Genomic DNA, 22,798 nt, shown 5'->3' on the forward strand with positions numbered 1-22,798 from the left:
CCTTGTGGTTTTGATTTGTATTTTCCTAATGATTTTTGAGGTTGAACACCTTTTCATGTACCTGTTGAACATTCGAATATCTTATTTGGAAAATCCTTTGCCCGTTTTTAAATTGGATTATTTGGGGGTGTTTTTGCTATTGAATTATATGAATTCTTTATATACCGTATTTTGGATATAACCTCTTATCAGATATATGATCTACAAATATTTTCTCCCATTGCCTTGGTCACATTTTCATTTTGTTGATCATTTGCTTGTGCAGAAGCTTGTATGTTTGATATAGTCATACTTGTTTATTTTTGATGTTTTTGCTTTTGCTTTAGGTGTCATATCCCAAAAATTGTTGCCAAGACTCTCCTATGATTTTAAACATAGTTTTCTATTAGCATCTACTATGTGCTAGATGTTGTGTTAAGGGTAGTGGAAAAGACAGGATTCTGGTGTGTGTGTGTGTGTGTGTGTGTGTGTGTGTGTGTGTGTTGGTGGGGTAGGGTGGAGTAGCTGAGGAGATAAACTAAATATTTTTACAGTGATAAGTGATATAAAAATACTTCTCTATGATAGACTGAACAAACAGTCTTGCTCCCTTAATGCTATTAAAATGACAGTAGAGAGGAGCTTCAAGATGGTGGAAGAGTAAGGCGTGGAGATCTCCTTCCTCCCCACAAATACATCAGAAATACATCTACATGTGGAACAGCTCCTACAGAACACCTACTGAACGCTGGCAGAAGACCTCAGACATCCCCAAAGGCAAGAAACTCCCCACGTACCTGGGTAGGGCAAAAGAAAAAAGAAAAAACAGATGAATATGGATGGGACCTGTACCAGTGGGAGGGGGCCATGAAGGAGGAAAGGTTTCCACACACTAGGAAGCCCCTTCACGGGCAGAGACTGCGGGTGGTGGAGGGGGGAAGCTTCAGAGCCACGGACGAGAGCACAGCAACAGGGGTGCAGAGGGCAAAGAGGAGAGATTCCCACACATAGGGTCAGTGCCAACCAGCACTCACCAGCCCAAGAGGCTTGTCTGCTCAACCTCTGGGATGGGTGGGAGTTGGGAGCTGAGGCTCAGGTTTTGGAGGTTAGATCCCAGGGAGAGGACTGGGGTTGGCTCTGTGAACGCAGCCTGAAGGGGGTTAGTGTGCCACAGCTAGCCGGGAGGGAGTCCCGGACAAGGTCTGGACCTGCCTAAGAGGCAAGGGACTTTTTCTTGCCTCTTGGTTTCCTGGTATGTGAAGAGAGGGGATTAAGAGCACCGCTTAAAGGAGATCCAGAGATGGGCGTGAGCTGTGGCTATCAGCGCAGACCCAAGAGACGGGCATGAAACACTAAGGCTGCTGCTGCCGCCGCCCAGAAGCCTGTGTGCAAGCACAGGTCACTATCCACATGTCCCCTCCAGGGACACTGTGCAGCAAGCCACTGTTAGGGTCCTCTGATCAAGGGACAGGTTCCCTGGGAGAACACACGGCACGTCTCAGGCTGGTGCAATGTCATGTTAGCCTCTGCCACCACAGGCTCGCCGCGCATTCTGTACCCCTTCCTCCCCCAAGCCTGACTGAGCCAGAGACCCTGAGTCAGCTGCTCCTTTAACCCCGTCCTGTCTGAGCGGGGGAACAGACACCGTCAGGTGACCTACATGCAGAGGCGGGGCCAAATCCAAAGCTGAACCCCAGGAACTGTGCAAACAAAGAAGAGAAAGGGAAATTTCTCCCAGCAGCCTCAGGAGCAGTGGATTAAATCTCCACAATCAACTTGATGTACCTTGCATCTGTGGAATACCTGAAGAGACAACAAATCATCCCAAATTGAGAAGGTGGAATTTGGGAGCAACTATATATATATATATATTTTGTGTGTGAGTGTGTATGCATATGCTTCTGTGTGTGATTTTGTCTGTATAAGTTTGCTTTTACCATTTGTCCTAGGGTTCTTCCTGTCTTTTTTTTTTTAAGTATAGTTTTTAGCGCTTGTCATCATTGGTGTATTTGTTTTGGTTGCTCCCTTTTTTCTTTCTTTCTTTTTTTATTACTTAAAAATTTTTTTTGATAATTATTTTTTATTTTAATAACTTTATTTTATCTTATTTTATTTTATTTCATTTCATTTTATTTTATTTCATTTCATTTCATCATCTTTCTTTTTTTCTCCCTTTTAATCTGAGCCATGTGGATGACAGGATCTTGGTGCTCCAGCCAGGCGTCAGGGATGTGCCTCTGAGGTGGGAGAGCCAAGTTCAACACATTGGTCCACCAGAGACCTCCCAGCTCCACGTAATATCAAACGGTGAATATCTCCCAGAGATCTCCATCTCAACGGCAAGACCTAGCACCCTCCACTCAACAACCAGGAAGCTACAGTGCTGTACACCCTATGCCAAACAACTAGCAAGTCAGGAACACAGCCCCACCCATTAGCAGAAAGGCTGCTTAAAATCATAATAAGGTCACAGACACCCCAAAACACACCACCAGACATGGACCTGCCCACCAGAAAGAGAAGATCCAGCCTCATCCACCAGAACACAGGCACTAGTCCCTTCCTCCAGGAAGTCTACACAACCCACTGAACCAACCTTAGCCTCTGGAGGAGGACACCAAAAACCACGGGAACTGCGAACCTGCAGCCTGCAAAAAGGAGACCCCAAACACAGTAAGTTAAACATAGTGAGAAGACAGAGAAACACACAGCAGATGAAGGAGCAAGTTAAATACCCACCAGACCTAACAAATGAAGAAGAAATAAGCAGTCTACCTGAAAAAGAATTCAGAATAATGGCAGTAAAGATGATCCAAAATCTTGGAAATAGAATGGAGGAAATACAAGAAATGTTTAACAAGGACCTAGAAGAACTAAAGAGCAAACAAACAGTGATGAACAACACAATAAATGAAATATAAAATTCTCTAGAGGAATCAATGGCAGACTAACTGAGGCAGAAGAACGAATAAATGACCTGGAAGATAGAATAGTGGAAATAACTACTGCAGAGCAGAAGAAAGAAAAAAAATGAAAAGAATTGAGGACAGTCTCACAGACCTCTGGGAGAACATTAAATGCACCAACAATCAAATTATAGGGGTCCCAGAAGAAGAAGAGAAAAAGAAAGGGACTGAGAAAATACTTGAAGAGATTATAGTTAAAAACTTCCCTAATATGGGAAGGGAAATAGTTAATCAAGTCCAGGAAGCACAGAGAGTCCCATATAGGATAAATCCAAGGAGAAACATGCCAAGACACATACTAATCAAACTATCAAAAATTAAATACAAAGAAAAAAATATTAAAAGCATCCAGGGAAAAACAACAAATAACATACAAGAGAATCCTCATAAGGTTAACAGCTGGTGTTTCAGCAGACACCTGCACGCCAGAAGGGAGTGGCAGGACATATTTAAAGTGATGAAAGGGAAAAACCTACAACCAAGATTTCTCTACCCAGCAAGGACTCATTCTGATTTGGGGGAGAAATTGAAACCTTTACAGACATGCAAAAGCTAAGAAAATTCAGTACCACCAAATCAGCTTTACAACAAATACTAAAGGAACTTCTCTAGGCAGGAAACACAAGAGAAGGAAAAGTCGTACAATAACAAACCCAAAACAATTAAGAAAATGGTAATAGAAACATACATATCGATAATTACCTTAAATGTAAATGAGTTAAATGATCCAACCAAAAGACATAGACAGGCTGAATGGATACAAAAAAAAAGACCCATATATATGCTGTCTACAAGAGACCCACTTCAGACCTAGGGACACATATACAGATTGAAAGCGAGGGGATGGAAAATGATATTCCATAAAATTGGAAATCAAAGGAAAACTGGAATAGCAATTCTCATATCAGACAAAATAGACTTTAAAATAAAGACTATTACAAGATACAAAGAAGAACAGTACATAATGATCAAAGGATCAATCCAAGAAGATAAAACAATTGTAAATATTTATGCACCCAACATAATAGCACCTCAGTACATAAGGCAAATACTAACAGCCATAAAAGGGGAAATCAACAGTAACACAATTATAGTAGGGGAGCTTAACACCCCACTTTCATCAATGGACAGATCATTCAAAATGAAAATAAACAAGGAAACACAAGCTTTAAATGATACATTAAACAAGATGGACTTAATTGAAATTTATAGGACATTCCATCCAAAAGCAACAGAATACACTTTCTTCTCAAGTGCTCATGGAACATTCTCCAGGATAGATCATATGTTGGGTCACAAATCAAGCCTCAGTAAATGTAAGAAAATTGAAGTCGTATCCAGTATCTTTGCTGACCACAACGCTATGACACTGGATATCAATTACAGGAAAAAATTTGTAAAAAGTGCAAACACATGGAGGCTAAACAATACACTACTTAATAACCAAGAGATCACTGAATAAATCAAAGAGGAAATAAGAAAAATACCTTGAAAGAAATGACAATGAAACCACAATGATCCAAAACCTATGGGAGGCAGCAAAAGCAGTTCTAAGAGGGAAGTTTATAGCAATACAGTCCTACCTTAAGAAACATGAAACATCTCAAATAGCTAAGGAACTTAGAGAAAGAAGAACCAAAAAGCCCCAAAGTTAGCAGAAGGAAAGAAATCATAAAGATCAGATCAGAAATAAATGGAAAAGAAATGAAGGAAACAATAGCAAAGATCAATAAAGCTAAAAGCTGATTCTTTGAGAAGATAACAAAATTGATAAACCATTAGCCAGACTCATCAAGAAAAAAAGGGAGAAAATTCAAATCAATAGAATTACAAATGAAAACGGAGAAGTAACAACTGACACTGCATAACTACAAAGGATCATGAGAGATTACTGCAAGCAACTCTGTGTCAATACAATGGACAACCTGGAAGAAATGAACAAATTCTTAGAAATGCACAACCTTCTGAGAATGAACCAGGAAGAAATAGAAAATGTGAACAGACCAATCATAAGCACTGAAATTGAAACTGTGATTAAAAATCTTCCAAGAAACAAAAGTCAAGGACCATATGGCTTCACAGGTGAATTCTATCAAACATTTAGAGAAAAGCTAACACCTATCCTTCTCAAATTCTTCCAAAATATAGCAGAGGGAGAAACACTCTCAAACTCATTCTACGAGGCTACCATCACCCTGACACCACAACCAGACACAGATGTCACAAAGAAAACTACAGGCCAGTATCACTGTTGAACATAGATGCAGAAATCCTCAAGAAAGTACTAACAAACAGAATCTGACAGCACATTAAAAGGATCATACACCATGATCAAGTGAGGTTTATCCCAGGAATGTAAGGATTCTTCAATATATGCAAATCAATCAATGTGGTACACCATATTAACAAATTGAAGGAGAAATAAACATATGATCATCTCAATAGATGCAGAGAAAGGTTTTGACAGAATTCAACACACATTGCTGATAAAAACCCTCTGGAAAGTGGGCAGAGAGGGGACTTACCTCAACATGATAAAGCCCATATATGACAATCCCACAGCCAACATCGTCCTCAATGGTGAAAAACTGAAACCATTTCCACTAAGATCAGGAATAAGACAAGGTTGCCCACTCTCACCACTATTATTCAACATTGTTTTGGAAGTCTTAGGCACAGCAATCAGGGAAGAAAAAGAAATAAAAGGATTCCAAATCGGAAAAGAAGAAAAGCTGTCACTGTTTGCAGATGATATGATGCTATACATAGAGAACCCTAAAGTTGCTACCAGAAAACTACTGGAGCTAATCAATGAATTTGGTAAAGTAGCAGGATACAAAATTAATGCATAGAAATCTCTTGCATTCCTATACAGTAATGATGAAGAATCTGAAAGTGAAATTAAGAGAACACTCCCATTTACCATTGCAGCAAAAAGAATAAAATACCTATGAATTAACCTACCTAAGGAGAGAAAAAACCTGTATTCAGGAAATTATAAGACACTGATGAAAAAAATTAGATGATAGAAATAGGTGGCGAGGTATATACCATGTTCTTGGATTGGAAGAATCAACACTGTTAAAATGACTATACTACCCAAAGCAATCTACACCTTCAGTGCAATCCCTATCAAATTACCAATGGCATTTTTCACAGAACTAGATAAAAAAATGTCACAAATTGTATGGAAACACAAAAGACCCCAAATTGCCAAAGCAATCTTTAGAAAGAAAAACGGAGCTGGAGGAATCAGGCTCTTGGACTTCAGACTATACTACAGAGCTTCAGTAATCAAGACAGTATGGTACTGGCACAAAAACAGAAATATAGATCAATGGGACAGGATAGAGAGCCCAGAGATAAACCCATGCACATATGGTCAGCTTATCTTTGATAAAGGAGGCAAGAATATACAATGGAGAAAAGACAGCCTCTTCAATAAGTGGTGCTGGGAAAACTGGACAGCTACATGTAAAAGAATGAAATTAGAACACTGCCTGAAACCATACACAAAAATAAACTCAAAATGGATTAAAGACCTAAATGTAAGGCCAGAGAGACACTATCAAACTCCTAGAGGAAAGCATAGGCAGAACACTTTATGACATACATCACAGCATGATCCTTTTTGGATCACCTCCTAGAGAAATGGAAATAAAAACAAAAATAACCAAATGGGACCTAATCAAACTTAAAAGCTTTTGCACAGCAAAGGAAACCATAAACAAGATGAAAAGACAACCCTCAGAATGAGACAAGATATTTGTAAATGAAGCAGCTGACAAAGGATTAATCTCCAAAATTTACAAGCAGCTCAATATCACAAAAACAAACTACCCAATTGAAAGATGAGCAGGAAAAAAGAAAAAGAAAAAGGACAGCAGATGTAAATAGACTTTTCTCCAAAGAAGATGTACAGATTGCCACAAACACATGAAAGAATGCTCAACATCATTAATCATTAGAGAAATGCAAATCAAAACTACAAGGAGATATCATCTCACACTAGTCAGAATGGCCATCATCAAAAAAATGTACAAACAACAAATACTGGAGAGGGTGTGGAGAAAAGGGAACCATCTTGCACTGTTGGTGGAAATGTAAATTGATACAGCCACTAGGGAGAAGAGTATGGAGGTTCCTTAAGAAACTAAAAATATAACTGCTATACGACCCAGCCATCCTACTTCTGGGTATATACCCTGAGAAAACCATAATTCAAAAAAGATTCATTTACCACAATGTTCATTGCAGCTCTATTTACAATAGCCAGCATATGGAAGCAACCTAAGTGTCCATTGACATTTGAATGGATGACGGAGATGTGGCACATATATACAATGGAATATTACTCCGCCATAAAAAGAAACGAAATTGAGTTATTTGTAGTGAGGTGTGGATGGATCTGCAGTCTGTCATACAGAGTGAAGTAAGTCAGAAGGAGAAAAATACTGTATGCTAACAGATATATATGGAACCTAAAAAAAAAAAAAAATAGTCATGAAGAACCTAGGGGCAAGATGGGAATAAAGATGCAGACCTACTAGAGAATGGACTTGAGGACATGGGGAGGGGGAAGGGTAACCTGGGACAAAGTGAGAGAGTGGCGTGGACATAAATACACTACTAAATGTAAAACCGAATGCTAGTTGGAAGTATCCGCATAGCACAGGGAGGTCAGCCTGTTGACTTGTGACCACCTAGAGGGGTGGGATATGGAATGTGGGAGGGAGGGAGATGCAAGAGGGAAGAGATATGGTGATATATGTATATGTATAACTGATTCACTTTGTTATAAAGCAGAAACTAACATGCCATTGTAAAGCAGTTATACTCCAATAAAGATGTTAAAAATAAAATAAGATGACAGTAAAGGGACTTTTAAAGGCAAAAGAATGGGAGAAGAGACAATGGCAGCAATGGATGAAAAGTAATAGATTAAGAGATCTGAGAAAGCTGAGCCAGCAGTGGGGAAGAGCTAGGAGTGAACCCTATTTATATTGTGAAGCAAAGGCCTTGGAATTGGTAGCATGAGATATACAGTAAAGACTGAAAACAGGATGCTTTGTTGAGAATCTGATTAAGAAGCAGTTAGATTCTCTGATCCCTTCCTGTACAACTCATAGCAAATGATTCTCCCTTTTCTACCTTAAGAGAACACTAGAATTTTTTTTCCGTGGTGGTGGTAAAAGAGAGACTTTCTGGACTGTTGAACCACAGGCTCACTTAAGGGTGTATATGGGCTATTTACTGAAGATAGGTAAGTTTACATACTAAGTGTGAGAACTGTTAACCTTATTCCCCTTTTGACGTGTCAACATTAATCTTTGCATGCTTTTTGTCTCTGTCTTAGAATTGAGGAAGTACAGGTATCATAGTTTTAGAACTCAGATCTTTTCTGTTATTTTTTGATGAGGGAGCCAGTTCAGAAGCAAACTTCCTGTCATAGGTATTACAGCATTTTTCATTATTGTTTTCCTGTTTTACTTTGCATTATTATTTAACTTGATGAATATTTCTAACATACAGAAAAGTACAGAAAATAAAGAGACTCCTGACTTACCTTCTTTCTGTTTTAATAAATAGTAACACTTTACCATATTTGTCTTAGGTCTGCCTTTTGAGAATTAAATTTTTTTTTTTTTTTTTTTTTTGCGGTACGTGGGCCTCTCACTGTTGTGGCCTCTCCCGTTGCGGAGCACAGGCTCTGGACGCGCAGGCTCAGCAGCCATGGCTCACGGGCCCAGCCGCTCCACAGCATGTGGGATCTTCCCGGACCGGGGCACGAACCTGCATCCCCTGCATCGGCAGGCGGACTCTCAACCACTGCGCCACCAGGGAAGCCCTAAATATTTTTTTATACTTAAAACCCTCTCATCTCATTCCATTCTCCCAGAATAACCACCATATGAAGTTGGGAAGGATCCTTCTCAAGCATGTATAAGCTTTTTTTTAAACATGTACTTGTATTTACAACCATATATAAAGTATTGTTTGTATAATTTGGAAGTTTCAAACTGTACTTATTATTATTATTATTATTTTTTGCGGTATGCGGGCCTCTCACTGTTGTGGCCTCTCCCTTTGTGGAGCGCAGGCTCCGCGGCCATGGCTCAGGGGCCCTGCTGCTCCGCGGCATGTGGGATCTTCCCAGACCGGGGCATGAACCCATGTCCCCTGCATCGGCAGGCGGACTCTCAACCACTGCGCCACCAGGGAAGCCCATGTAGTTATCTTTTTGACCTATGCCTTTTTATTTACTTTTTGAGGTTCCTGCTGATAAATGTAGATGTAGTTTAATTATTTTAACTTCTCTATTGTAATCCATTGCATGAACATTTCTATTCCCCTGTTGATGGACATTTAAGTTGTTCTGAATTCATAATTATGAGTGTCAGTACTGCATTTAGTATTGTTATTTATGTCTCCTTGTGCTCATACATATATACTTAATGATTTAAGGAGTGGAATTGCTTTTCCTAGGGTTTGAATGCCCATTTTAACCATATTAATTATTGCCATATTGCTCTTCTGTGGGTTTGTACCATATCAACCCTCGGTATTTTAGTTTCTGCCAGTCTGATAGTTGTCAGATGCTTGTGTTTGTGTGTGTGTATGTGTGTGTTTTGTTTTGTCATTTTGTATTTCTGTGATTACTAGTGAAGAGAGTTTTTTAATTTGTTTGTCTATCTTGGTTTCTTGTTTGATGAATTGCCTATTCATAGCCTATACCCATTTTCCTAATAGATTGTTTCTTTTTTCTTATTGATTTGTTAGAAGTGTGTGTGTGTGTGTGTGTGTGTGTGTGTGTGTGTATTTTGGATATTGCTACTTTGCCAAATGCTATTTTGGTAATTGAATTCTAGTTGAATTGTATTGTGGTCAGACTGATTTATATGATTTTAGATTGAGTATTTTTCATGATTTCATTTTATTCGGCTTGTCAGATAGAACATTTTGGCTTGTCATTTGGCTTCTCAGATAGAACATTTTGTTTGGTTTCTTAGTGGTTGCTTTTGGGATTTTAATATAATTTCTATTATATTGTACTTCTGAGTAATATTATCCTACTTCATCAGTATTATAAGAACCTTACAACAGTATAATTACATTTCTTCTCTCTCAGCCTTTGTACTATTTTTTGTCAAATGTTTTACTCCTATATATGTTATAACCATCCCCCCATAAATCACTATTAATTTTGGTTTAAACAATAAATTATGTTTTATGGAGATTTTTTAAAAGTTGTATACATACATATATTCATCATTTCTGGTGTAATTCATTATCTTGATTTCCATTCACTCTTTCATTCTTTCGTGTGTGTGTTTTTAAAAAATAACTTTATTTATTTATTTAGGGCTGCATTGGGTCTTCGTTGTTGCGCTCAGGATTTCTCTAGTTGAGACGAGCGTGGGCTCCTCTTCTTTGTGGCACGTGGGCTCCTTGTTGCAATGGCTTCTCTTGTTGCAGAGCACGGGCTCTAGGTGCACAGGCTTCAGAGTAGTTGTGGCACGTGGGCTTAGTTGCTCTGCAGCATGTGGGATCTTCCTGGACTAGGGATTGAACCCTTGTCCCCTGCATTGGCAGGTGGATTCTTAACCACTCTGCCACCAGGGAAGTCCCCATTCATTCTTTTGAATTCCATCTGTAATTTCCCTTCCACCTGAAGGACAGCTTTTATCATTTCTTTAGTGTAGATCTGCTGGTGATGAATCTTTCACCTTCTATATCTGAGAAAGTCTTTATTTACCCTTTATACCTGAAAGGTAATTCCAAATGAGTATAGAATTCTAGATTTACTTTTTTTCTTTCAGTATTTTAAAGATGTTGCTCCATTGTCCATTGTCTTGCATTGTTTCAGATGAGAAATCTTTATCCTCAGAATGAAATGTATTTCTCTCAGTTTAAAATGTTCTTTTTGTGGTTTTAAGTATTTTGACTTTGATATACCTTGGTATAGTTCCCCCCCACACTCATGTTTCTTGTTCTTGGGGTTCTTTGAGATTCTTGGATTGGTGGGATTATAGTTTCCATAAGATTTGGAAAATTTTTGATCATTATTTCTTCAAATATTTTTCTGTCACCTTTTCCACTTTGGGCACTCCAATTACACATCTGTTAGGTTGGTTGAAGTTATACCACAGCTCACGCATAAACAGCTCTGCTTATTTATGTTTTATCTTTTTCCTCTGTCTAATTCATTTTGGATAGTTTCTATTTCTGTTGTCACGTTCACTACTTTTTTCTATAATCTGTTGTCTCTCCTTAACTTGGAGAACACATAGGTAGTTATAATAACTGTTTTATGACTGTGTTTGCTTATTTTATTATTTGTGTCATTGCTGCATCTGTTTTTATTGATGGATTTTTTCACCTTATTTGGGGCCGTATTATCCTTATTTGCGTGCTTATTAATCTTTTGATTGGAATCCAGAAATTGTACATTTTACCTTGTTTAGTGTTGCTATTTTTGTATTCCTTTACACATTTCTAAACTTTGTTCTGGCATGTAGTTAAGTATTTTCAAAATAGTTTGATTGTCTTGAAGCTTGTTTTTTAAGTTTTGTTAGGTAGAACTAGAATAGGTTTTTGGCGGTCTCATTGAGTGCCCTACCTGATGGATTCCTGTGTATTTTGAGGTTTTTCCACCTAGCTCCTAGGATAATGTATTATTTCTATTTCTGCTCCTTTGTCTGAAATGCATCCATTCATATAACTAGCCTGCTGTTTTGTTGTTAAAGTAGGAATTCTATCTTTCTTATTGAATTTTAGCCAGTAACTTCAATTTGTTTGCTTTTGGTCCATTGAAATTTATTGTGATTTTTTTTTTTTTTTTATGGCCTACTATATGGTCTGTTTTGTTAAATGTTCACCTTCATTTAAAAGCAGTGTGTTATTTGCTGTGCTTTATAAATGTAGAGTTTGTTAATATTATTCAAAAATTTATTTTCTCCTCGCTCCATCAATTATTGATTGGGGTGTGTTAAACATGCAATTTTTGATTGTTTATTTTTCATTGATTTCTATGATTTTTACTTCATGTATTTTGAAGCCCGTTATTAGGTGCATACATGTTTAGGATTGTTATGTCTTCTGGATGAATCATCCCCTTTGTCACTGTGAATTGTATATGTTTATTGCTGGAAATATACCTTGTTCTGGAGTCTGCTTTTATATTTTCTGATGTTAATATAGCCTCAGTAGCTTAGTTATGACTAGAGTTTCTATAGTATATTCTTCTGTACCCTTTTACTTCCCTTCTGTTGTTTTTATATTTTAAAAATGTGTCTCTTAACTGTATGTAATTGAGTTTTTAATACAATCTAGTAAGCTCATTAATTCAAATGCTTAAGTTCATTTAAATGTAATATATAATAATTATCAATGTGGTCAGGTTTGATGTCTACCATGTTGGTATTTGTTTTCTGTTTTTCCATATATTCCTTATTTCCCCTTTCTCCTTTCTTGCTTTCTTTAGAGATCATTGAGTTTCCAGGGTTTCATTTTAGTATACCATCTTCTCTATTTTTTGCATATTGCTTATTGTATTTCTAGGGTTTCTCTAAAGATTATAAAATGCCTTTTTTACTTTGCACAGTCAACCTTGAGTTTATAGTATGCCACTTCAAGGACATTGTATTCACAGTCAACATTGAATACACAGTGTATTCACAGTCAACATTGAATATACAGTTGACCCTTAAACAATGCAGCTATTAGGCATGCTGACCCCTGCGAAGTTGTAAATCTGCATCTAACTTTATAATCAGCCCTCCATATCCATGGTTCAGTATCCATGGGTTCAACCAGCTATGTATCGTGTAGTACTGCAGTTTGTATTTATCAAAAAAAAATCCATGTATAAGTGGACCCATGCATTTCAAACCTGTGTTGTTCAAGGGTCAAGTATATACCATTTTATGGAAAGTGCAAGACCTAATAGTATTTCAATTTACCAAATTATAAATTCAAATTATAAACCCCACCAGTTATTTTTGCTTTAAACAGTTAATAGCCTTTTGAAGAAATTATGCAAAAAAAAGAAAAAGAACAGACTCTTTTATTTTTTTTATTTATTTATTTTTATTTTTATTTTTTTAAAGAACAGACTCTTTTAAACCAAAATATTTACCCTTTGAGATGTCTCCATTTTCTCTTGTAGATCTGAGGTTCCATCTGAGTCATTTCCCTTGTGTTTGTATAATTTTCTTTACTATTTCTTGTATAGATGATAGTTTTGTTCTGCATAAAAGTCTTGTTTTTTTTCTTTTAACACTTTAAAGACATATTTACATTTTCTGTTTGCTCCTTTGTTTGTGATGAAATTTTCAGTCATTCTTAATGTTCTTCCCCTTGTGTATCCTTTTTAGCTGATTTTAAGATGTTCTTTTTGACATTAGTTTTCAGCTTGACTGTGATATTCCTAGCTTTCATTTGAAAAATATTTATCCTGCTTTTGTTTCACAGACAGGAAGATCTGTTTGTTGAACATGTGAACCATTATTTATTCAACCCTGTGCTCTCTCTCCTTTTCCTTAGGATTCCAGTCATATGTTTTATTGTTTCATTTTAAAAAAATAATTTATTTTATTTATTTTTGTCTGCGTTGGGTCTCCGTTGGTGCATGAGGGCCTTCTCTAGTTGTGGAGGGTGTGGGCTACTCTTTGTTGCAGTGCACATGCTTATTGTGGTGGCTTCTCTTGTTGCGGAGTGTGGGCTCTAGGCTCACGGGCTTCAGTAGTTGTGGCACACAGACTCAGTAGTCGTGGCACACAGGCTTAGTTGCTCCACGGCATGTGAGATCTTCCCGGACCAGGGCTCAAACCCATGTCTCCTGCATTGGCAGGCAGATTCTTAACCACTGTACCACCAGTGAAGCCCCTTATTGTTTCATATTATCCCACATATTTCTGATGCTGTGTTTTTATTTTTTCTCTCTCTGAATTGGGTTAAGTAATTTATATTGAACTGTCTGAATTCATTATTCCTTTCCTCTGCTCCGTCCATCTGTTCCTAACTTCATTCATAGTTTTTTTATTTTTTTATTTCAGACTTTTTATTCTTCATTTCTAGGTTTACACTTGTGCTTTCAATTCTTTTCTAATTCTCCATTTTTTTTGCTCATTTTCTCCATTCTTTTTTTAATTTCTTTTTTTATACATCAGGTTCTTATTAGTTATCTATTTTATACATATTAGTGTATATATGTCAATCCCAATCTCCCAGTTCATCCCACCACCCCCCCCCCTTAATTCTTTAATAATATAGAGACATATTTTAAAGTCTTTTTTGCTTATTCCAGCAAGTGGGTCATCTGTGAATTTCATTCTTTTGCCTGTGTTTTTTTTCCTTTTAAATTTATTTATTTATTTTTGCCTGTGTTGGGTCTTTGTTGTGCATGGGCTTCTCATTGCAGTGGCTTCTCTTGTTGTGGAGCATGGGCTCTAGGCACGTGGGCTTCAGTAGTTGTGGCACGCAGGCTCAGTAGTTGTGGCTTGCGGGCTCCAGAGCACAGGCTCAGCAGTTGTGGCACACGGGCACAGCTGCTCCGCGGCATGTTGGATCTTGCCCGACTAGGGCTCAAACCCGTGTCCCCTGCATTGGCAGGCAGATTCCCAACCGCTGGGCCACCAGGGGAGTCCCATTTTGCCTATTTTTTTCTCTTGACTTTTCCTACTTCTTTCCCTGCCTTGTAATTTTAAAGTTGTATTCAAGAGCAGTACAGAGACTAAAGTAGTTAATACTTTCTTCCTGAATGGTCTTGCCTTTTTCTTTGTCAGGGAGCAAGGATAAGAGACTGACCTCTTTGGTCTAATCAGTAATTTAGCTGAGTTGGTGCTCAGTTGTTGCTTGAGCTAGTTTCAGTTCATTGAAAGTGAAGTGGGGAATTCTATGGCAGTCCATTGGTTAGGATTTTTTTTTTTTTTTTTTTTTTTTTTCATACTCACAGGCAGGTTTATTATTTTGGGCTCATCAGACAAAAGTGTGCTGATGTTTTAGGAACAAGAGAAAACAATTTTTAATCTTTTTAGTCTGTTACCCCTGTTTGAAGGCTACTTAAGTCTCCTTTATTTTTATCTGAATAGGACTGTCTACTAATCTTAAATGAGAAACTGATAGTAAGATAGTTTTAAGAGGTATATGATATAGGCTTTGGTGAAAATAACATCTTGGGTTTGTCAAGCCCCGTAGAAATTAATGAAGGAGATATAAAACCAGAGAAAGTCATGCCTGCCTTCTCATCTTCCAGGACAGTTAGCAAGATAGATGCACACTGTAAGCGCTTGGTGGCCAGTTTTTTCCGATATGTTAGTAGTTCTTTTTAGCAACAATATCTTTGTAGGCTGCTTGCAAAAACTGCAGATGTTCTTCAACCAGCTGTAAATCTCTTTGTTTTTTGGCCAACCTTTGTTGTGCAATTTTTAGAACATTTTGAGCTTCAGCCACTTGTATTTGTTTAGGGCCCACCAGCTTCTGTACTTCATGGTAGTTATTCAATGCCATAACCCACTGGCACATAGAGCAACAAGCAACAGAAACTAGAGCAATCTTGCTTGGGTTGAAATCAGGTAAGATAAACATCTTTTTCAGCTTTATGAAAACAGCACAGCAGAGAGTGTAAGTTTCCTATCTGCACGGGTTCACTTTCACTGCCAAGGGCCTGGGTTCAGTCCCTGGTTAGGGAACTAAGATCCTGCAAGCCGAAGTGGCCATGCTTTTTTGTAGTATGTGCAATATCTCAGTGAGTCTTCAAATTTTGACTGGCTTATTCTTATCAATCTATAAACATATAGATTCCTGGAATCTTTTCTAGAGTAACGGAATCATAAAAAATCCGTCCCAGTGTCTATTTTAAGAAATGCCTCAAATAATTCTGTTGCATAGCCAGGTAAATGAAAGTTTTATTCATCTTTCTTATTTTTGTTTGTTTTAGAAATGCTCCACTGTACTTTTTTATTCTTTTAAAATATGTATAGGAAAGTTAGAATTGTAGTTGTTCATAAACCATGTCGTACTGTTATTCCACTTTTAGCTTTTGATGGTCTTTTTATGTATATATTTATCAGATGTAGGTGAAATTTATTGGTTCATTGTGTACATTTTAATACTAAAAGGTATCTTTTTATTATTTTATTTTATTTTATTTTATTTTATTTATTTTGCTTGTGCTTGCAGGATCTTAGTTCCCCTAACAGGTTGAACCCACTCCCTCGGCATTGAAAGGGCAGAGTCCTAACTATTGGACCACTTGGGAGTTCCCCTGTAATTTTATTTTTTGATAACAAAAAATGTTAAACTTATAATTACCATTTATCTGTTACATCTTTGTTTCTGTTACCAATGTGTGTTATTTACCCTCCCTCCACTTGATAATATTAAAATTTTGTTTTTAAATTATTGAGTTTGACTGAAATCTTTCATAGAAATATATTCTCACATCTGTGTGAGTAAGTCATAACCAGAAATAGTAAATTAGATTTCTGAAAAGCATTTTTTTAAAAAATTTTTTATTTATTTATTTTTTTAAATTTTTTTTTTTGTGATATGCGGGCCTCTCACTGTTGTGGCCTCTCCCATTGCGGAGCACAGGCTGCGGACGCGCAGGCTCAGCGGCCATGGTTCACAGGCCCAGCCACTCCGCAGCATGTGGGATCTTCCCAGACCAGGGCACGAACCCGTGTCTCCTGCATCGGCAGGCAGATTCTCAACCACTGCGCCACCAGGGAAGCCCTTTTCTTTTAATTAAAAAAATTTTTTTTTGGCCACGCCACACAACATGTGGGATCTTAGTTTCCCAACCAGGAATCGAACCCCCACCCCTGCATTGGAAGTACAGAGTCTTAACACTGGACCATCAGGGAAGTTCCTCCATTACAGTTTTTGTCTTGATGTTTTATTAGTTTGGTTGGGAAAGAGAAAGCCAGAACAGATAACAGAATTGCCATTTCCCATAAATAGTTTTTTCTGCATGTTCGATGAGAAATGTAGTTGAAAACACCTGTTTTTTTCAAGTTAGTTTTAGGGGAAATGGCTTGCTTTTAAAAATGCCAATTCGCAAGTGGAAAACGACTAAATAGAAATAAGAGACTAACTTAAATGGATGAATTAAGTTGCTTCATATTGATTATACTGTGGTGTTAAAGAAAACTTTGAACTCAAGTTATATTTTTAAAAGAACAATTATAATTTTCTATTATAGGAATCACATGCAGCCCAACTACAGATCCTTATGGAATTCCTCAAGGTTGCAAGAAGAAATAAGAGAGAGGTATATTATTTTGTGTATTTTACGTAATGTGTCATTTACTATTGTTGACTCTTCTCATTTTTTCCCCATTTTTGTGAAGGCATTTCAGGTTAAAAATTTTATTTAAACATTTAAAAGCATTTGAGTTTTCAGGAATTTTCTTTTTTTAAAACTTTGTTATTTTAACTTGTTTACGTTTACAACTTGATATTTTAAAAATCCCTCTTTGGAGGTGTGCTAAAAAGTTTTTCTATAGGAGCGAATATAATGATGTTACCTCAAAGGTATAAAGAATAGGTAATAGAATTATCAAATGGCAGCCTAACTTTCACCCTGAAAAGAAAACGTAGGAAAATTTAGATAATGAAGTCTTAAGTAGAGAGGGTTACAATTTTCCTATGATTAAAATACATCTTGGTGGGGGGCGAACAAGCAAAAATATAGCTACCTATTTAGAACTTGGAAAGTGTAAGTCATGCAGGATAACTAAAAGACAACTTTTTATTAATAATTTTATAACAGAATGTCCTAATATAACATTTATAAGATTCCTCAGTCATTTCACAATAGTATAAAATATGGGAAAATGAAAAGCAAAATCCTGTGTTCTTGGTAGCATGCTAAAATAACTTTGAAAACTGTTTTATATTTAAATTCCCAACTGTTATATTTTTACTTTCAGTTGTCTAATTAGGATATTTTTTACTCAAAAAAATATAATCATATTTGTTAGGTTCCAGGCCATCTTTATTATTTTTGAAAATAATAACATGAGAACTTGTTCTGATGAAGTACTTTAAGTGTGCACTGCCAGAACTTTACATTATCTTAGTTTCATATTTCTGCTTTTTTTGGACTATTCATGATGTCTATTTTTAACTTTTTCTTACTTTGTTCAGATTGGATTTTTCTGTGTTATGCTAGTGTTGATATCTAAATATTCTTTACCTGGTTTATGATTGTATTTTTCTTTAACTTTTGCTGAGGTAGTGGTTGTGATTTTAATGTTTTAGTATCTATTAAAAATTATCTTCAGTATGAACTTGAGTTTTATATATTCTTGATTTTTCATTTTATTTTTTGGGTGGGTAATTTAACTTCAATTTGCATAAGAATAACCTGAGACTCTTCTTAGAATCCAAATTCTGATTAAGGGTGTGTGTTTGAGCCTGATAATCTGCATTTCTAGCAAGCTCCAGATGATGATGCTATTGGTCTGTGGACCACACTTTGAGTAACAAAGCTGAACACTTTATAGCATACGGAAACAAAATTATTAATTCAGTATGTACACTCAGCCGTCTTTACTATAGCAAATTCTTTGGAAAAGTGATGAATTTTTATATTCTCTACATACCTTCTCTCCTTTCACAACAGAATGTGAAATTGTTTTGCGGTAGTTTTATGTGGTTCTTTTTACCTTCGACTTTGAACTCATCAAGTGAGATATGGTACATAGGAAATAACCTGATACTGAATCAATTAAATGAACAGTCCAAACATACAGATATCTGGGGGTTAAATGAAATGGCTGATCACTATGTATGATCTGAATTATTTAAGGTTTTCATTTGCCTCTGAGGTTTTTCATACTTCTCTAGTGTCTGTTAATGCTTGCAACATATTTAGATTTGAAATTTTCTCAGGTAAGAAGGATGCAGTATATAACTATAAAATAAACAACTATGAATGTTCTGGGATTTTTACTAGCAAGCTGACAAGTTAGCCTGCCAAAGTTTCGTAGATGCTGGCAGAAGACATGAGACTTCTGGGTTGGAAATAAAATCTTGACTACTCATGGCATATCTGGCAGCATCACCTTCATGACCTGCAAGTCCCTCAGGGGCGGTTTAGAGGTGGGCCTTGGTAGATTCTACATATACAGTGGATTTATATTACAACCAAAGAACCTTGAACTTAGGAAACCCCAATCTTTTAAAGGGGTCTGCTAGCAAATCAGTTCTCCCTGCCCTGCAGGGAGACACTATTTTTATTTTATTGATCAGAAAACAAATCTGCCCTCGCTCCTGGAGGAAGTCACTATTTCTGTCTTGCCAGGGTGTTCACTAAACAAACATCCTTGAAAAGATAATTTGGAACAAAAGTTATCAAAAGATGTGCAGAAATGGGAGAGATCAATGGAGAATGTTTCCCAATGATAGCTCTTCCTTGTTATATTAATTTGTCCTCTCTCTGATGCGGTGGCCAGTGGCCTCCAATAACTCCTTCTATGATATTGCCTTTGATCACATAGCCCTTAGTATCAGTGTTCCTATATTTTTGTTATTATGTCTGGGTTAATTGTGCTTTAGAATTTTTCAGCTTGAGTTTAGTTTGAATCTTATAAGATCCTTGTGAATGATGGATTTTTTTTCTCTCTTGGATCATATTTTCTTATGATAGGCAATTTACCCAAGAAACATACTGGTTCCAAGTACTTCTGGATATTGGTGCCTCTTAATATGCAATAATTATACTGTTATTAATATATTTTGGTTTTCTTGTTTTTATTGTGTCCATAATTGAGTGATTCTGAGTATATCAGGTTTAACTACACAAGGGACTCTGAGGAGCTAGGTTAACAAAGTTTTAAAACTTTGAAAATTTGGAGCTAGGTTAACAGACTTAAAAACTTACCAGTTACTTTGAATAAATTTCATTAATTTTTCTGTGATTGGAGTCAGGTACACTAGTGATTTGGAAATAATAAACTTTAGTCTAGAAATGTAGTTGATTAATACCTCATGATTTAGTACAGACAGAATGAAGTGAATGCTTATTTTTTTTGCATATATTATAAAGTATATATTTGTGTGTTTAATCCTCAAAGTGAATATGGTTGTTAAAGGTCTTATCTCCTGTAGTATAATTTATACTTGAACTTATTCAAGCAAAATACAGACTGACCAGGAGACAAACTACTATTTCTGATGTTTTTCCCCTAAGATTAACATTCAGACTTTGAAAATTAACTTTGTTATTTTATGCTTGACTCTTAATTGCAGTTATGATGAGTCTAAACCAAGACTCTGAATCTGCTTTTCAGGTTTAACATACTTATTTGTTCTAATGTTACATCTTGCTGTTAGAATTCTACATTTAATTTTTATTTGTGATTTATTTTTTTCCTTGACTCTCCTTTGAATATTAAGAGAAAGGAATGTGCAAGGCACATGGTAGGCATTTTCATTAGTTATCTTTTGCTGTGTAACAAGGTACTCTCAAATTTAATAACTTAAAAACATCATTTAATATCTTGTGTCAGGAATCTTGGTGCAGAGTAACTGAGTGCCTTTGCTCAGGGTTTCTCACCAAGCTATGCTCCAGGTGTTGGCCAGGGCAGCAGTTATCTTAAGGTTTGACTGGGATAGGAATGCTTCCCAGTTCACTCGTTGGCTGTTGGAAAGAGATACCATATTCTTAACCACATGGGCTTCTCCATAAGATAACTTACTGTGTGGCAGCTGACTTCCCTCACAGGGAGCAAGAGAGGGTTTTGAAGACAGCAGTCACATGCTTTTTGTAGATTAATCTTGAAAGTTACATCTCAACAAGTGTTCTGTTCTTTCCATTAGAAGCAAATCTTTGGGTCTAGCCTAGACAAAGAGAGGGAATTACACAAGGGTGTGAATTCTGAGGTGGGAATCTTTGGAGGCTTTCTTACAGCCAGCCTACCACAGCACTTAATAAATATGTTTTTTTGTTTGTTTGTTTGTTTGTTTTTTTGGGTTTTTTTTGTGGTACGCGGGCCTCTCACTGTTGTGGAGTACAGGCTCCGGACCCGCAGGCTCAGCGGCCATGGCTCACGGGCCCAGCCGCTCCGCGGCGTGTGGGATCTTCCCAGACGAGGGCACGAACCCGTGTTCCCTGCATTGGCAGGCGGACTCTCAACCACTGCGCCACCAGGGAAGCCCAATAAATATGTTTTTAAATGAACGTGTTGTTCTTTCTTCATGGTCAGATTGAACAAAAGGGCTTTAGGTTCCATGTAAAAGCTAGTCTCCTCTGCAAATTTGTACCAGCATTTGAACAATTGCCTTATATTTCATACAATTTAATTTTAAAATATACTTTTGGATATTTGTGGTACCTGTTTAATTCATTGTAATAGGACAGTTTTGTTTGTTTGTTTGTTTTGTTTTTTTTTTTTGCGGTACGCGGGCCTCTCACTGCTGTGGCCTCTCACTGCTGTGGCCTCTCCCGCTGCGGAGCACAGGCTCCGGACGCGCAGGCTCAGCGGCCATGGCCCACGGGCCCAGCTGCTCCGCGGCATGTGGGATCCCCCCAGACCAGGGCACGAACCCGTGTCTCCTGCATTGGCAGGCAGACTCTCAACCACTGCACCACCAGGGAAGCCCAATAGGACAGTTTTGATGAGTCTTGATTTCCTTTTGGTTTTGTTTAGAATTTTATTTTGAATGTTTAAAAGAATTGCATTTTACAATGTTTTTATATGAAATAAAGCACAGAAAAGTTCGTAAAACGAATTTACAGTTTAAAGATTCATAGTAGAGTGATCATCCATGTAACCATCATCCTGATTAAACAATAGATTTTTGCTAGGCCTCCTGAAGCTCCCTCCCTACCCTTTCCAGATTATAGCCTTCTCCCTTGCCCATTAGGTAGTCAATATTCTGATATTTGTGGTAATCACCTGTCTGTTTTTCTTTAATGTTTTGATGCCTAAGTATTTATAAGTCTCTTCTTGTGAACTAATATAAATGCACTTCTGCATTATATAATGTTTCGTTCTTGTCTTTGGCGCAGTGTTAAGATTCATCCCCATTGTTGTATATGGCTATAATTGATTCATTTTTGTTGTTGTATAGTATTCTATTAAATGCATACACCCCATTTTTGTTGTTGATGGACTTGTGAGTTGTTTTTGGTTTTGAGCTATTTATAAAACAATGTTACTATCTTATATATGTATCCAGGTATATATTAGCATATATCTCCATGCTACATATGTAGAAGTGGAATTAAGAGTCATAGGATATGTACATCTTCAAATTTAATAGATAATGCCAAACAATGCCTGAGCAGTTGTATTGATTACTCTTCCTACAGGCATTGTAGGAATGTTCCAATTGCACTATATTCTTGCCAGTACTTGGTGGCTATAGACTTTTTTCAGTTTAGCAAATCTTAGGATATGTATTGCTATCTTTTTGTGGTTTTAAGTTGCATTTCTCTGAGACCAGTGAGGTTGAGTACACAGTACTATGAATTGGCCATTGGGATTTGTGTGTGTGTGTGTGAAGTACGTGTTTAAAGCTTTGTGCATCTTTTCTATTTAGTTGATTTTCTTATTGGTTTATTGTTTATATATTCTAGATAAAAGTTCTTTGTTCTATCTATCTATCTCTATATCTACTTATCTATAGCAGATCTTTTATCCCTCTAATTGGGCTGCTTTTTCCATTGTCTTAATGATGTCTTTTTTTTTTTTTTTTCTTTTTTTCCTGTACACGGGCCTCTCACTGTTGTGGCCTCTTCTGTTGCAGAGCACAGGCTCCGGACGCGCAGGGTCAGTGGCCATGGCCCATGGGCCCAGCCACTCTGTGGCATGTGGGATCCTCCCAGACTGGGGCATGAA

At 37.1% G+C, this 22,798-nt stretch overlaps 1 protein-coding gene across 5 annotated transcripts in view; it reads left to right on the top strand.

Annotated features, from left to right (window-relative positions):
- The window catches only part of COP1 (COP1 E3 ubiquitin ligase), a 284,440-nt gene that overhangs the window by 59,558 nt on the left and 202,084 nt on the right, over positions 1-22,798 (top strand). For 4 of the 5 annotated variants that reach the window (XM_059051973.2, XM_067031134.1, XM_059051981.2 and 1 more), the window contains exon 6: positions 17,152-17,220. The exons of the other annotated variant lie outside the window; for it this stretch is intronic. In XM_059051973.2, coding sequence (XP_058907956.1) covers positions 17,152-17,220 — 69 coding nt within the window. The remainder of the gene's footprint in view (positions 1-17,151; positions 17,221-22,798) is intronic. 5 annotated transcript variants of the gene reach the window in all.

This window comes from Kogia breviceps, chromosome 1 (genome assembly GCF_026419965.1).
Source record: "Kogia breviceps isolate mKogBre1 chromosome 1, mKogBre1 haplotype 1, whole genome shotgun sequence".
NCBI classification, from domain to species: Eukaryota; Metazoa; Chordata; class Mammalia; order Artiodactyla; family Physeteridae; genus Kogia; species Kogia breviceps.